The 16,618-nt window shown below is 42.0% G+C and overlaps 1 protein-coding gene across 1 annotated transcript; it reads right to left on the bottom strand.

Annotated features, from left to right (window-relative positions):
* Positions 1-6,737: 6,737 nt before the first annotated feature.
* Positions 6,738-10,883, bottom strand: CCDC28A (coiled-coil domain containing 28A). The gene is made up of 5 exons (XM_015858403.3): positions 10,387-10,883; positions 9,891-10,054; positions 9,346-9,500; positions 7,872-7,894; positions 6,738-7,484 (listed from the first exon to the last, which is right to left on the bottom strand). Exons 1-5 carry the CDS (start codon positions 10,542-10,544, stop codon positions 7,430-7,432), a joined length of 555 nt encoding a protein of 184 aa, XP_015713889.2. The 5' UTR covers positions 10,545-10,883; the 3' UTR covers positions 6,738-7,429.
* Positions 10,884-16,618: the final 5,735 nt, after the last annotated feature.

The following is a 16,618-nucleotide window of genomic DNA, read 5'->3' on the forward strand; positions in this document are numbered from 1 at the left end:
TTTTGTTGATTCATCTTTACGTGGGAATTGGAACTCATTCAAATGGGGAGGGGCTTTGCAGGGACTTTTTTGTAGCTCTGTGGCATGTACAAGACAGTTGCATAATCCATTGACCATCTCCTTTCCTCGTAAATCTCTAGCTGTTGGTCAGAAACAATCGACTTCTCTTGGTAATCTGTGGCTATATTCCTTTTGTATCCTCCTATAAACTGAATGTAGCTGTAACTTTCAAAAAGTAAATGCTGGTACTGACTTGGGTCAAATAATTGTATACTTCCATAGCCTTCATTTTTCTAGTCTGATTTCCTTGAGAGTACTTTTGAAAATTAAACCTGAATTAATTACACGTTAGCCGTCTTTATCTTCACTGTCTCAATTTTACACTTAAATGAAATTCTCTTACCGTTTGCTTCTGCTGTAAAAGGACAGCTCATGTCTGATGTTTTTTTGCTGGATATGCTGTTTGTTCCTGTGAAAATGAGCTATTTTCCTGTTTGGTGATCATATGCAGACTGGTTAATTCTTTTATTACTAAAATTGTTTCAGTATTTCAGAGTGTTACAGGAGGCTTATATGTCATCCAATGCAGTATTCTCCGGTATGAAAACCAAGAGTGTCATAGTTGCAAGTAAAGAAGATATTTTCTACTTGTACGTACATGGATTAAGAAATAGGATCTAAATGGATGCAAAGATTACGTTTCAACTCTATCCTGTAAACTAATAGATTAAGTGCTAACCTTTGATCACAAGAAAAAGCAACAAAAAAGAACCACCAGCAAACAGATATAACCGGGGGTATGCAACAGAGGACAAAAGCAAAACAACCAGAACCTTGAAGGTGATGGATTATTCACATCCATTGCATTTTGTCAGGTTGCAAGTCTGCTGTTTGTTTAAAGAATGCAAAGTGGGTCACTTCACTGTAACCAAAATACGTTGATTTTAAGTCAAGTTTAAAGTTAAATGCATTTTGAAAATAGAGCTCTTTTCACATTAGTGTTTAAGTATTAAACCTCTGTTTGTAGCATCAGGACTCATTATTCAAGAGTTCGATGTTTTAAGCTAAAGCGGAAGGAGCCTTTTATATTCCAACATGGTGCATACAGTCTTCTCATCTGCATCTTTCTAGCAGAGCACTAAGTTGTGTATTGTCTTAAGTGAAGAGTTTAGGAAAACTGAACATTTTTTGTATCTTGCCAACAAGTTTATTTTAAGAGGTTTTATGGTTTATTTTTAATGCATAGTTTGGTACATTTTTTATTTTAACATTTTTTTTTCTGATCAGAAGAGTTTCTGACTGAAAAATAACTTAAGTTTTGTGAACGTCACTGCCAATGGTGCTCAGAAGATACCTCACTAAGTAATGTAATCCAACTTCACTGATTTATTGATCATCTCCATCTGTTTAATCTTGATCCAACTACTTGATGGCATTATTTATGAATTTAGATTGTAAGCTCTTACAGGGCAAGGAGTTATGTACAGTGCAACGTATGTTCTCTGTACTGCACAAATGAACATAGATTATTAAACAGTCTGTGATAGATAGAAACATGCATTTCTTAAACACCTGCAGAAGGATTTACTTTGGATTTACATGGTTGGAGGAGTATCTGCTTTCTTTCTTATTTGGTTTGCCTTTTTCTCCTCCTGTTGTGCCTTCATTCCTCCTGCTTTTTTCCAGTTGCTTTTCAATTGCTTTTTCTTTCCATTGTCCATCTTTGAACTTTGATTTTTTCTGAAACTCAAAACAGAAAAGCCACTTCTATTAAGGCAGTATGTTTAGATAAACCAAATTTAAGTCAGGTGTTCTGGGGCTCTTTGTACTTCATTTGCCCCTCACTTTACTCACAGTTGTTTACTACATGAGCTAAGGGATCTTTTAATACTAAAAATGTTGTACATGGGATAAAGAAAATAAAGTAGCTTCAGTACTTCATAACACAATTTGCGTGCTGTTGAATATTCAGTTTTACTCTTCAGAACTCCGTTTTTAGAGCCATAAAACTTAATTTCATAAGCAGGATTCCAGCATGTTTAGCAATGCAACTGATAGAATGATCACGGTACAGCTCTCTAGGAAAAAAAAAAAAAAAAAATCACGTGAAATTCTAATACTTGTTTCTCTATTAAAATAATTTAATTGGTGCGTTGTGTTCTGTTAATATTTGTTGAAGCGGAAGCTACTCACTGTTATAGCTGTTGTATGGGAACAATGTTAAAAATGATTCTTTGTCAACAGCCAAATGAGACCGTATGGTGTTATCCTCGTCCGTGGTGCCAAAGGAAAGTACAGACCCTTTTTTCCACAGGTTCCTTTGAAATGACTGCTTTTTGAGATTTGATTATTTCAGGAGAGGGTGTAATACTGACTTACAGGGGTTTTTCTCATCTGACTTTAAAGATCTGACTGTTTCTCTTGTAAGGCTGCATTTGAAGTGATAGAAGAGGTTATGGATGATTCACAGGGCAGAATGTGTTCAGTGTATATGTTGCAGTAGGGAAACCACGCTTGGAATCAGGAATTTCTTCTACAAGGAGCCTCTTGCTTCTCGTATCTGTTCAAGACAAATAAGAGGCTACATCTGAAAGAACAGCTGCCTTCAGAGAGAGGAGAGACTGCTGGCATGCAGTTGGAGGTGGGAATGGAATGAGTGCAGCGACAGTTGCTGTAAATTGGAACATTTGTGTATACGAACACTTGCTAGGGTTTCCTGAGTGCCCAGCATGCCTGATTGGGAATCATTTGTCATTACTACGGTGTATTCTTACTGAAGGTTTTATGGTTAGCTAATGGGATTAAAAGACTTTACTTCAAGATTGCATACTAAGCTGTTTCAGACTTAGTTGACATGGTAGATTTAGTTGTTTTGGTTTTTTGAATCGAAGAACAAGAGAGGATTGAAAGATTATTTGGTGTTAAAAGTACATGAATCAAACTGATTTACTCATTGAGACACCCAGGCGTTCAGCTTTGGATTTAGCTCACATATTCACAAATAAGAACTTCACAGGCATCTGCTTAGGAAAAAGTAGCAATTACTCCAGAAATGCTCATATGTGCATTTCTGCAGTAATTGCTATTTTCCTAAGCAGGTGCCTACAAAGTTCTTATTCTTTCTACTCCAGAAATGCTCACATGTGCATTTCTGAGTCTGTTTTCCTTCTCGTTTTCATCTGTTACAATTCATGTAAAAATTTGTATTTCAGAAATGCTTCTCAAGATCCAGAGGTGTATTTAGTCAAAAACCGAAGAGTATGGTTGGAATATACCAATCATGGCAGAGCAAACAAATGCCTTTTCAAATATATAACTGTAGTTGTAGTTTTAGAAGGAAAAATCTGCCTTTGTGCTGGAGATTGCAGGAGTGGAAGCTCAGTTTTACTTAAGGTTATAAGGTACAGATCAGTGGAGAGAATCCCTTGATTTCTCCTGTATTTCACCTTGGCAATACAAAGTGCATTCAGCAGCTGCTCTTCAGGCAACACTGCTAATAAGGGTTCCAGTCAGGGGAGATGAAAAGAGGAAGATGGTGGTATTAGACACAGGAGAATTACCTGACTGAATGCTGCACAAATATTTGCAGCACAGCACAGTTAACATGAGAACGTGTTGTAACTTCAGGCTGTTTTTTCCTCTGTGTGTTAAGTAATACTGTTTTACTTGTGTCATTTTATCTGAAAAAATTCATTATAACCCATCAGCTGAAGCCTAATCCAACTCTCAGGCGGTGTTTATTTTATTTTAGCTCATGACACCAAAGATGAACTGGCCTGACCCTACAAAATTCTATATGTTGAGCTGCTTTAACTGTTTATGACCAGTAATGGCCTATCTCCGCCCTTCCCTGAGACAGTGCTTGCTAAATCATGTGCAAAAGTTGGGCGTTAATAAGAAGAACCTCCGTTCCATACTCTTCATAAGCATGGGCCACTATTGCCTTTCAAAGTGATGTGGAGAATATTTATATTTGAATCTCCCCCACTGCTGCACTGTGCCGCTATTTGTTAGGCTTCTTTCACTTGGGAGAGACAACGAAGAGTGAGCAGCATTTTAATTGGCGAGGTTGCAGCCCTGCCAGCCTGATGGTGGTCAGGGTTTGTTGTGTTTTCCAACACGCACTCTGAAAATGATTCTGAAAACCCCACCCAGAGAGTCTTTGCGGGGATGGTTCGCTTACTCAGGATCCAGCTGACCGATAACTGGGCTGAATACAGAAGTAACAGAGTGTTCTGTTGTAAAATGTTCTCTGTTTGCTATTGAAGACCTACAGCAGATCTATGAATGCGCACAGTTCAGCCACTCTGTTTTAACATTATATGTAATAGGTTTAAGAACAGAGAGCCATTTGGTGCTGTTGTCATATGAGAAGCAGGAAGTTTAGAACATGTTTTTCATTTTTGTAAAGCCCAAATGACTCACGATCACTTTCCTTGTAAGTCCACACTTGGCACACTTTGATCTCTCCCCAGGATGGGTAAAGCTTACAAATGTGACAGAGTAACAAATAGTATCAAACTCTCAGTTACAGAGAAAAGCAGCCTTGCCTTAGAAACCAAGACTGTAGTGAACTTCAGATTTCAGTCATGTTCTGTGGGCAAAACCCTCCTGGTTTCCAATAAAGCACATCAGATTTTACAAGCCATCAACTGCAAGGACTTCTGGCACAGAAAAGGATTACAACTGCCTCAGAAGGCAAAGAGGTGTCAATTCATTAGGATGAAGAAACTGAGATCCTCTGTTGAGATATTGGTGCACAAAAGCCTGGTCAGGTGAGCGCAGACCACCTTTTTTGATGCTATTGATGCTTTTTTTGATGCTAATGTGCAATCAGTTCTGTCGCCCTTACTGAACATTGTGTTCTGAGAATTGTATTATGTTTAGTGTTGAAATTACCTCCTGTATTTTGAACATCTGATGCATTGTTTTCTGAAGAGACCAATTGGTCTGTCTGCAAGCTTAAAGCAGAAGCACCCTTTTATTTCTTCTGAAGTGGTTCTGAAGGGGCATGATTTGGCACGGTGTTTTTTGTTGTTACTCTGCAAGTTGTTAACAATCAATTAGAGGATATGGTATAGCAATATAGAGATAGCATGCAACACGTGTGGTTGTTAGTTTTTAATATATATTTAAAAAAAATCGTAATACTGGCACGTTCTCAAAAGCAAAGAAGCAAACATGCAACCAACCTGTTAGCCATGATACACAATCTTCCTAGATTGGAAGAATATACAAAAGAAATCTTGCTGATCTGCAGCTTGTGTGCATTTACTCCAACCACTGATGTAGGGGAACTGTTAGGTCAGGGCTTGAACTGGTGATGAAGAACCTGATGTAGGGGTTGGCTGGCCCATGGAGCACAGGCAAATTGTTTGCACCTCTGCTCCCCACCTGACCAGAAGGGGTGGACTCAGGGTTGAGTTGCCCTGGGCTCAATAAAGGCCATCCACTGTAGGGAGAGCATCACTTGGACCTGGGCTATTGCCTTTACTTCACACAAAAATTTCCAAACCTAATTTGGCAGGGAGACAATACAGGACATCTTCAACTTGCTGAGGAAAATAAATATCAGTGGTTATTTGCTTAGGTCAGAACTTATTTTTAGTGTCCTGTTTATCTGCTAAAGAGAAGAACTGATTGAAGAGTTTGTCCCACTACTTTTGAAGAAAGAGGCAGTTTAATACCACTGACTTGTCTAGAAAAGGGGTATTTGGAGGAGACATCTTTGTTTTAGTCTTTCTTCTTGACTTCTATTTCCCTTTCATTTTTGGCTTGGTTTGTTACCAGGTGAAGACATGCTCAGTCTCCATAGGCTTTGAATTCCTCTCCTGAACCAAAGTGAGCAGCAGGAATGTAATTTTGCTTGTTTAAATGCAGCTCTAATGACTTCTACCATCCCAACTAGCACCAGGCCTTAGCACTTGTTGAGGTATGAAGCTAAAACTAATACTGCAAATATTGCTTGATGTCCTGAAGTATGCAAACACAAGGTGATAGCACTGACAGTGAAAAGTTCCTAGTTCAAGAGGGGAGAAGACAAATAACTAGGCCCCGTTTTGCATGTTATATTCTAGTTCTGTATTGTTTTTCAGAACATCACAGGTCTGTATCCACTACCACTCTGGGACTTGGAGGCAGTTTAAGCAGCATGAAAAACAGCTAAAGAATCATAAAGAATAAGGTAAGTTGTGAAGAGAACAAGAATATCCTAAAGGAAGAACCTGCTTGGGATCGTACTGGCTCACCATTAAGATTTGCTTGTAAGATGAGGTAGGAAATACAAGTATTTACAGCTGATTTGGAGCTAAAGCCACAGCACACTGGTGTTCAAAAACCTTCCTCTCTTCAGCTTCACAGTGCAGAGTTGGTGCTGTGTGTGGAGCTGCAGCTAATGGAATTTTCACCTCTCTTGCAGCTGAAGTATTTTCTCCAACTTGGTATCTTTTATTCACTGTTGGCTTGCCTACAATGGACAGATGTTTTGCTCTTAAGTAGAAGAGTAACGATTTTTACCTTCATACTGTAAGTATGTACAGTGTAGAATCTCAGTGTATTATTTAAGAATAATGTGAAAAATCTGAAACCAAAGGCATAGTTTGATGAGTGAAGATAGAAATCCTGGACTTAAAGACAGCGTCGTTTTATACTAATACAGCCTTCCCCCCTCACCCCCCCCAGCTGTGAATGATACCAGCTTCTACCAGATCATTTATAACAAAGGAACAACTGCAAAATTCCATATAACAGATTTATTGAGCAGTGATCTTGTTGAATTTCTGAATGTCACAGAACTTAATTCTATGTACTTGTAGCATGCACGCCAGTTCCGTTTAGCGACAGAACTAACAATAATTATTCACAGTAAGGAAAAAAGTAAACCCTGCAAATATTCAGACCATGCAAGAACTCTTTCTTAACATAGCTGAATAGATAACTTCTCTAAATAAAATGTTATATATCTGTTAAAATGTCTTTATTAACAATAAAATCTCAGTGGCAGCACTGGTCAACAAAACACACTAAAGCCAGTGTGCAGATTGTCTACGAACTGATCAGAAAGGCAACGACAGCATTTACCTTCACAGAGTTTGGAGAAATGCTAAGGAACTTAGACATCATTTGCAACGAGATGAACGATGCAGCAGAATAAATTTACTGCCGTGTTTCCCCAGTGTCTTCCTATTAAATAAGGCAATGATATAAAGCGTACCATCACTGCAGCCTGCTTAAATCTCTCGAGACCGAGTCCTGACATAATGCAGCACGCAGAGGAATGTGCAAAAGTAAACACCTGGATTTGCACCTTTGATTCTTCCTTGTGTAAAATAATAAATAATTAAAAGCTGCCGATTCCAGTGGCAAGAAAAACAAACAAACAAACCAAAGAAAAGCTTATGTGAGAACCCAAACTGAGAAAGCTGTTTCTTCAGCCCGTGGTGCTATTTGGAATATCTTGAGCATCTGCTAAATGTAGTTTTTGGCTGAAGCACACCATTAAGGAATAATGTTTTCACATATAGATACAATAGAAGATAACAACATTACTATAAGCTATGCCACACTTAGTCCCATAACAGGCATGCACCAGTACAGACTAATTCAATTCTACTGAGTTCTACGCTAGCTTTCAACCATTAGTTTAATCTTCCTCATTGAGATTTAAGCATCACTTACCTCCAGCTTTAGCCGGCAGATGAAGGGGGGATGGCAGATGAATTGTACTACTCTTGAGTGGTGCTGCATTTCATCTGTAACGTACTTGAGATCTACGCTTGTACAGCTTTTCACAGATACTGCACTCAAGAAATAGACTGTAACTTATAGTTACATAATTATAATGCACAGTAAGTATGTAACAAAAAGGATACATAGATGAATTCAGTTCTTCCAGCTGCAATACAAATGTTAAAATGATCAGAAATGGTGTTTAAGATGCAATGATGATGCAATATAATGAAGTAAATATATATTAGAGCAACGATGGAAATCACAGAATGACCCGGGTTGGAAGGGACCTCAAGGATCATGTAGTTCCAACCCCCCTGCCTGGCAGGGCCACCAAACATACACATTTACTAGATCAGGTTGCCCAGGGCCCCGTCCAACCTGGTCTTGAACACCTCCAAGGACGGGGCATCCACAACCTCCCGGGGCAGCCTGAATCATTAATGGTTTGAGCTGGAATCATAGAATTACCCAGGTTAGAAAAGACCTTGAAGATCATCAAGTCCAACCGCACCCTAACTAGAACTCTAACTCTAAAAACCTTACACTAAATCATATCCCTAAGTACCACATCCAAACGGCTCTTAAACACAACCAGGGATAGCGATTCAACCACCTCCCTGGACATAGATTACTTTCTTGTACAGAACAGACCTACGCTGAATTCTATAAGAACAGAAGTAAGTACCAAAATGAAATTTAAATTTGTTTGTCTCAAGGAATTTTAACAATTTCAACAATGAAATCATTAAGTTAGTTGTTAATGAGAATTACATCATAGCAATTAAGCACACTATAGAAAGCGGAAACTGAAAGCATAGAATATATGTAGATCTGAGTTCCTTGTGTGGCCTTCCACAGATATAGGAGGAAGGGCCACAGGAAAATGATCATGGTTCTCTCATCCATAAGCAGTCCCTAAAGACGCCTGTATCACACAGTGGTACCAGAAGGCTCTGCTCTCTAAATCAAGCAGTAGTCTACAAGGAGAAGAACACAACAGCATATTTTCCCCTAATGAAAATATAGCAGGTAAAGCTTATGTCTTGACTTCTTACAAAACTATGTTTTCCTCAACTGTAAATTTCTTAGGTTATAACCTACACACGGAATCGCCGTCCTTCCAGTATTGTTCTGTTCCTGAGCTTAAGTCTAGGGACCTCCCCTACAAAGACAGGCTGAGGGAGCTGGGCTTGTTCAGCCTGGAGAAAAGAAGGCTGTGGGGTGACCTCATTGCAGCCTTTCAGTACCTGAAGGGAACCTATAGTCAGGAGGGGAGTAAACTCTTTGAAAGGGATGATAACAGTAGGACAAGGGGAAATGGCTTTAATTGAAAGAGGGAAGATTTAGGTTGGATGTCAGGGGGAAGTTCTTCACTAGGAGAGTGGTTAGGCCCTGGAACAGGCTGCCCAGGGAGGTTGTGGATGCCCCGTCCTTGGAGGTGTTGAAGGCCAGGTTGGACGGGGTCCTGGGCAACCTGATCTAGTAAAGGTGTATGTTTGGTGGCCCTGCCAGGCAGGGGGGTTAGAGCTTCATGATCCTTGAGGTCCCTTCCAACCCGGGTCATTCTGTGATTCTGTGACCAAGTTCCGTGTCTGCTGCTTTCTCAGTACTTACATCTGACAGCAGCCTATCCAGATTGGAGTCACTGGCCAGTTTTCTTTTATCTTCAGGGAGTTCTTCCAGCTCCCCATAGAGCTCCAGATTGAGGCGGGCAAGTTTCTCCTGCATGCTCCGCACGTGCTCCATTTGCTCTATGGAACATTCATTTCCTAAGAGGACAAGTGACAGCGTTAGAGAAAGAAACCTGAAAGAACAAATGGAAACGTGAAGTCAACAGCTTTTTACAGAAAGTAAATCTGGTGTTCAAACTTATAAGTTTATTTGCTTTCTAGATTATTTCTTCCTTTTTCACCACTGAAGTTTCTGTCTTTGTCTGCTGTTATGTTGTCCTGGATTTCTGGTAACCACTGAAAGCACTTAACAGCTTTTTTAGAGTATATTTTTACTGCTATGAGCTATTAAGTTATATTAGACTCAATTTAATGCAGCAGAGGCTAATATTAAAGTTAAACCAGCAGTTTTTCCACATAGCACATTTATTTGCAAACATTACCATCATATAAAGGCAACCATTATACGCAGGCAGTTCATGCACTTACCGAACGCTTGAAGTTTGCCAGAGTGGAAGTCATTGAGGAGGCTGAGAAGTCCCCTTTCCATTTCCTGGACATCTGATACATCTGTGAGGAATGAATGCTGGATCGGTGCCGCCTGTGCCCCTTTTGCTTCTCCTCCTGGAGGTTTGGCTTTCTCTTTGATTACTCTGAAGAAATGAAGCGGTTAAACAATACCATTACTTCCTGCTTTCACTTGGCTTATTTTCACCAGCCTGAATCTCATTCCCTGTCATCACAGAATGACCCGGGTTGGAAGGGACCTCAAGGATCATGTAGTTCCAACCCCCCTGCCTGGCAGGGCCACCAAACATACACCTTTACTAGATCAGGTTGCCCAGGGCCCCGTCCAACCTGGCCTTGAACACCTCCAAGGACGGGGCATCCACAACCTCCCTGGGCAGCCTGCTATTGTCAGCATCCAACCTACAGGCCCTTTAGGCTGCCCTGCACTCGTTCCCATGGAGCCTTCAAGTCTTACCGTTTGAGCTTTGGTTTCTGAACGGGCGGCTGCGGGGCGGGGTTGGAGAAGGCAGTGCTTTTGCTGAGCGGCACGGAGCTCTTCTTGGAGTTGGCCACCTGAGCGGGGTGGGCGGTGGATGACTTGGGGCTTCTCCTCTTGATTTTCCTTTCTTCCATTTCCTCTGCTTTAATGCCCGCAGAGGGAATCTTTATCCTCCGGCAGGAAGGCAAACGAGGCAGGGAACATCACGGCGGGCCTCCACGGGTGTTTTTAGCTCCTTCAGAGCCGAGGGATCCCTGCTGGAGCTCGCTGCGTTGTTAGATGGATCCAGCAGCCGGGAGCTGCCCCGCTACACCTTTGTGATGTTGCAGCTGCTCTTCACAAGGAAAAACACCTCCTCAAAGCCCAGGGCGGGACTCATCTATTCCCAGGCCAGCACCGCACAACCCGCAGCCGCCCCGAAGCACACAGCCCCAGCACTACGAGCCATCCCCGCCCACAGCTGACCCGCCCCCGCTGCAGCCCCTGAGGGCGGCGCACAGCCCCGGCCCCGCCGGGCCTCACCCCGCCCACACGGAAGCGGCGAGGCATCGTGGGAACCCCGCCTATATTCATGGCGGCGAGGAGGAACTACCGGCTCCAGAATGCTCTGTGCTCAAACGGGAAGCGGAACGATGCTATCGGGGCGCTTGGGGCTCTGCTCCGTGCTGCCCGTGCTGCGCTCTGGCTGTAGCGGCCGCTGTGCTCAGGGGGGCAGCAGCGTTGCAGCCGTGTGTGCACCTTGAATGCCTGCAGGGATGGGGCATCCACAGCCTCCTTGGGCAACCTGTTCCAGTGCGTCACCACCCTCTGAGTGAAAAACTTCCTCCTAATCTCTAACCTAAACCTCCCCTGTCTCAGTTTAAAACCATTCCCCCTTGTCCTATCACTGTCCACCCTCGTAAACAGGCATTTCCCCTCCTGTTTAAACACTCCCTTCAAGTACTGGAAGACCACAATGAGGTCTCCCTGCAGCCTTCTCTAAGCTAAACAAGCCCATTTCCCTCAACCTTTCCTCATAGAAGCAGTGCTCCAGCCCTCTGATCATCTTAGTGGCCCTCCTCTGGACCCACTCCAAGAGCTCCACATCCTTCTTGTACGGGGGGCTCCAGGCCTGGATGCAGATGAAGCCTCACAGTTGCCAAGTAGAGGGGGACAATCACCTCCCTCTCCCTGCTGGCCACCTCTTTTTTAATGTAGCCCAAAACACAGTTGACCTTCCAGGCTGCGAGCACACACTGCTGGCTCGTATCCAGCTTGTTGTCCACCAGGACCCCCATGTCCCTCTCAGCAGGGCTGCTCTCAAGGAGATCTTACTCCAGTTTGTATAAACACCTGGGGTTGCCCCAACCCAAGTGCAGCACCCTACGTTTGGCTTTTTCAAAGCTCATTAGGTTTACATGGGCCCACTTCTCCAGCCCGTCCAGGTCCCTCTGGATGGCTTTCCTACCTTCCAATGCATTGACGGCACCACTCAGCTTGGTATCATCTGCAAACTTGCTGAGGGTGCACTCAATGTCATCGTCTGTGTCACTGATGAAGATGCTGAAGAGCACCAGCCCCAGGACTGACCCCTGAGGGACACCACTTGTGACCGGCCTCCACCAAGAATGGATCACAAATTTTAGTATGCAGGTAATGTTCTGCTTCAAGTACCTTTGTTATCATTGCTCAACACATTACGCTAGAATTGTTATTAAAACATCTGTTCTCCTCTTCAACATCTGGTTTATTGGAGCCTACAGGGGCACATCACCGGGAAGGCGTCAGACTTTATTCTATGTTCTCATAGTGGAAGCAGTTTTGTAGTGATAATTAATTTCTGATAAAAGATAATAATAAGTTCAGAGCAAAGATTCAAAGGTAGTATTGCCTTGATTTATTACCAAAAACCCAATTGCAGATAACACTGTTACCTGGAATCAAAGAAAGATACCACGCATTAACCAGGAGGGGGTGAAAAACGTGTTTTGGATTATCTCTATTTAGCTGAGCTTTTGCATAATTTTGTATTGTGGTAATGATTTACAGTTTGGAAAACGCTTTTTTTCCCTCTTCTGTTACAACGTTGGTTTTGTGTTTTTTTCCTTGGCAACACCAGCAAGCACTGCAGCAGTAGCATTAGTGTACACTTACTGACATGAAGTGATGCAAGGGGGAATGTTTTAATAGGAACAGTTTTCATGTTAAAGAAGCAAATGTAAAAGTTCACTGCATCTGAATTTATTTACATGTATATCTCCTTGCAAACTGGAGACCTACCTTTGAAGATGCTTTGAAGAAGAACTTCAAAGAATAAATTCTGTGTTTTGTTTTGAGATATGCATGCAAATAAAATCATACTCTCCTTTTTGAAGGCCCTATTCAGTTAACATGAGGTGGTATGTTCTAGAGGCTTCCAAGAAAGTGATGAAAGCATGTTGTTCTTTGGCTTATATAATTCATCTTAGATATATTTCATGGGGTGGTACCTTATATTCTTAGAGGCATGACACTGCTGTAGCATCACCTTCCAAAAACCCCACAAAAACCATAACCATGGGCCATAACCTCTTCATGTGAGAGGAAGCATTTATTTCTTTTCCTTTTTTTTTTTTTACAGCAAGCAGCATAACAAAGTGTGTTTAAAAACCATTTGGATGTGGTGCTCAAGGACATGATTTAGCAGAGGGTTGTTAGAGTTAGGGTAGTATGGTTAGGTTGTGGTTGGACACAATGATCTCTAAGGTCTTTTCCAACCTGAGCGATTCTATGATTCTATTTATCAGCCAACTGTGTGCAGAGAAGGCATTAAAGTTAAAATGATGTACAAAGAAAACGAATTAACACTGGAAATAGCATGGATGTAGAACTGCGTGGGTTAGGTATGCAGTGCTTTGCAGGATGGCGATATGCTCTGTAGAAATGTCACTGAAAAAATGTCAGTGTGTGTTTTGGTATTCTTCCTCTCTTCACACTATGATCTGGCTATTTAAACAAATGGTTACAAGAGCAGATAAATATTTAGACTTCTGTATTATTACTTATCAGTTCCTGCATCTCAAACATGAATAGTCCCTCTGAAGTCAGTACTGTTACATAAGGGAATGAGTAGCGTAACAAATCCACCCCTATTATGTGTGTATCCAATGTTAGCTTACTGCAAGAAAATCAATACTTAGTTACCAAAGCGTCAAATGTGTGACCTGTTTAGAAACAACAAAAGTCTTAATGCCAGAATGTACATGTTGTATAAACAACCTCCTTGGGTCAGCAGCGTAGTGATTCATGTAACGACAGTGGAATAACAAGAGAAGGGAGGCAAAGAGAAGACACTTGCAGAATCGCTCTGAAAGCAGAATCCTTTAGGTGATGGGTAAGTCTGCCTCTGAGGCTCGGTGCTTTTTTCGTTCCAGTTTGCCCAAGTGTCCTAGTGTAAAACAACCTATTTAGCTCCATGCTGACATTCTCCAAGGACTTCCCTAGGAAGTTTTGTTCCAGCCTTCCTCACTTCTGGAACTATCTGCTTGAGTTGTGCCTCCATCCCTTCTCTTTGTCTAAACATATCCCCCATTCTCTCCATCCCTGCTCTGGCCCCTTGCCTCAAAGACTGAAGTGATCTTCCTAGGATCTAGGAACTCCCTGGGAATGAAAGTTGATTCTGCTCGTGCTGGCAGCTTTGATGAATGCCACCAACCATAAAGGCAGCTCTGCTGGTCAGAGCAGAGGTTCATATAGCTGTGTCCTAACTCCAGAGCAGCCACTTGCAGGTACCTGCAAAAAAGCTGGCAAACATAAATGTATTGCCTCTGAATGCTTTTTGGTCTTCAGCAGGTCTGTGGTTGAGGATAGGGCTCTTAGAGGCCTGAATGGCTCTGGCCTGAATGGCTCTTAGAGGCCTGAATGGCTCCCTGCCCATGGTACCAGAAGCCCCATTTCAACACAGCCCAGCACCTTCAATTGTTGTCTGATATGTGCTGCGAGGGTTCCAGCCTCCAGCTCTAGCCCTGCTCGGGAGGGTACCTTGTTTCCAGCCCTGCCTCCTACTGCTTCTTGCTGGACCTCCTGATTCAGGACTTGCTGCACTTGGGGCTGTTGGTGGGCACTGTTATGGACACCTGATGCTGCTCACCATGCTCAGATTCAGTGGGATGGTGCCCCATTGCTGAGGCCCATTGGCCCTTCCAGGGAGCAGGTGGGCCTCAGTCCTCTCACACCAGCCTACATTGCTCTTTTCTGAATTAGCAGATAATATTGCCTTTTCAAATCGCAAACAAATACCAATATTTGATTAGGGAATTCTTGTTATCTTTTTTAGGTATAGGATTGGTCATAAAACTTAATCTTCCTACTCAGCTTTGGATTTATACAGAAAAGCATAGAGGAGATAGTCTTTACTTATCCTAAACTTGATCATTTGGGAGACAGTTCCAGCAGTGGTACGTGGTAACCTCATAGCACTATTCCCAGTTATTTTGGGAGTTTATGTAACCCCTAGATTGTTCGGAAGAAAGGATTCATAATATTTGGTTCCAAGATTGCACACATGGTGGTTTTTGACTAAACACTGTCAGATGTTCACATTCCAGTTCCATTCATCTTGTGCTTTAACCTGTCCACTTCAGAAGACTCCAAAGCTTTCCCAGCTATGGCTCCTGAGGGAATGAAGTCTATCCTCCTTTCAGAACACTGGAAGTTTTCCTATGTTATTTTTACTTGTGGAAACTCCCTCATACTCTGCAGACCTTGTCTCCCAATGTATTCTGGGTCTCAGCATTCTTTTCTAAGGAGTTCTCTGAGCCTCTGGAAAATCTCAGCTTTCTTTCCCAAGACCCCTCTGTTGTTGAATAACTTAAACAGTGGGTCTTCCTTGAGTTTAAAGAGGTTATTTTTTGACTGCAAAAGATAACCAAAAGTGGCCCTAAATATACCAAAAATATGATTGCTAGTGAAATTTTCTATCACAAAGGGAAGCAGCAACAAATAACACTCCATTCTGTTATAAACGGATAAAAAATGAAAGGAGAAGGTGATAAATCTTCTATTTGGTGCTACCGATGTTACTACTGGGATCGTTGGAGCAGGAGTGGGAGAATGAAGAGAAGAAAAAGAGACAGTTAACATTCTTTCCAGGTTGGACTTATTAAAATATCTCAGGAAAAACTACAAACAAAGAAACAAACCAAAAAAGCCTGGATACTAATGGTGGGCTCCAGAGCCCTGAAATTCACTGCTAACATCTCAGTCCTGTTCAGTGGTTTCCCATTGATGATGCTGGTGTAGATATCAGGCCAGTTTCTTTGTTACCTCAAATGCAAGAACTCTCTGCAGAGGATCTAACAGTCTGATGCTAGCTGATGGTGCAGGTAGGTGGCAATATTGTATATCTTTGAGGAGGAGAAGCTGCTCTTTCCTTCTCTTGTATGCCTGGGAAATTGTGAGGAATAGAAAATGTTATTAATATGTTCCCTGGTTAGCTTGGATTTAATATTCACGGAACTGTGGAAGTAGCTGCTGGGAAGTAACTCTTGAGGTCACAGCATCATAGGAAAGGGAAAGGTTATCAGGAGATCTCCAAGTCAAAGTGGGGGCTTTGAGCTCAAACTGGGTTGCCCCGGGGTTTTATCCAGCCTGTCTTGAAATGCTTCAAAGATTGAAGTTGCACACATGTTCTGTAGCACAGCCTCTGGCTCAGACCAGAGCTACTGATGCATCAAACCTGTTACAATTTTGTCTTGATATCTTCAATGATGGAGATTCCACCACCTCTATGGATAACTTGTTCCAGTACTGCACTATAGCTCTAGTGGAGATGTTTTTCCTTAGCCAACATTGATTTGATCACCTTCAAGATATATATCACTAAATAATTTTTACTTATGTAAAATCATGCTAATTTTATACATCTCCTACTTTGGTTCAATGGATATGAAAGCTATTGTACATGCACATTTGCTTTTCTCTATATATTTAGTTTAAATATTTGTAGTGTGCATTAAGATCCTCTGAGGCAAAAGCAATTTGGGACTGTAAATTAGTTGCTTCAGTATTAATGCTCACTAATACTCCAGCTGGAAAGGAGAATATCTCTCATAGGTTCTAACAGCACAATCAGTACCAGATAAGGCCATGAGGAAAAGAAATATTGTAGATGGAAAGCAGGTGAAGAAAATACTTTTTGCATGAGAAGATTGCTAATCTCCATCTCTTTCCCCGTCCGCCTTGCACAGTG

The sequence above is a fragment of the Coturnix japonica genome, chromosome 3, assembly GCF_054131305.1.
Source record: "Coturnix japonica strain WE chromosome 3, WE-NBRP24, whole genome shotgun sequence".
Lineage (NCBI taxonomy): Eukaryota > Metazoa > Chordata > Aves > Galliformes > Phasianidae > Coturnix > Coturnix japonica.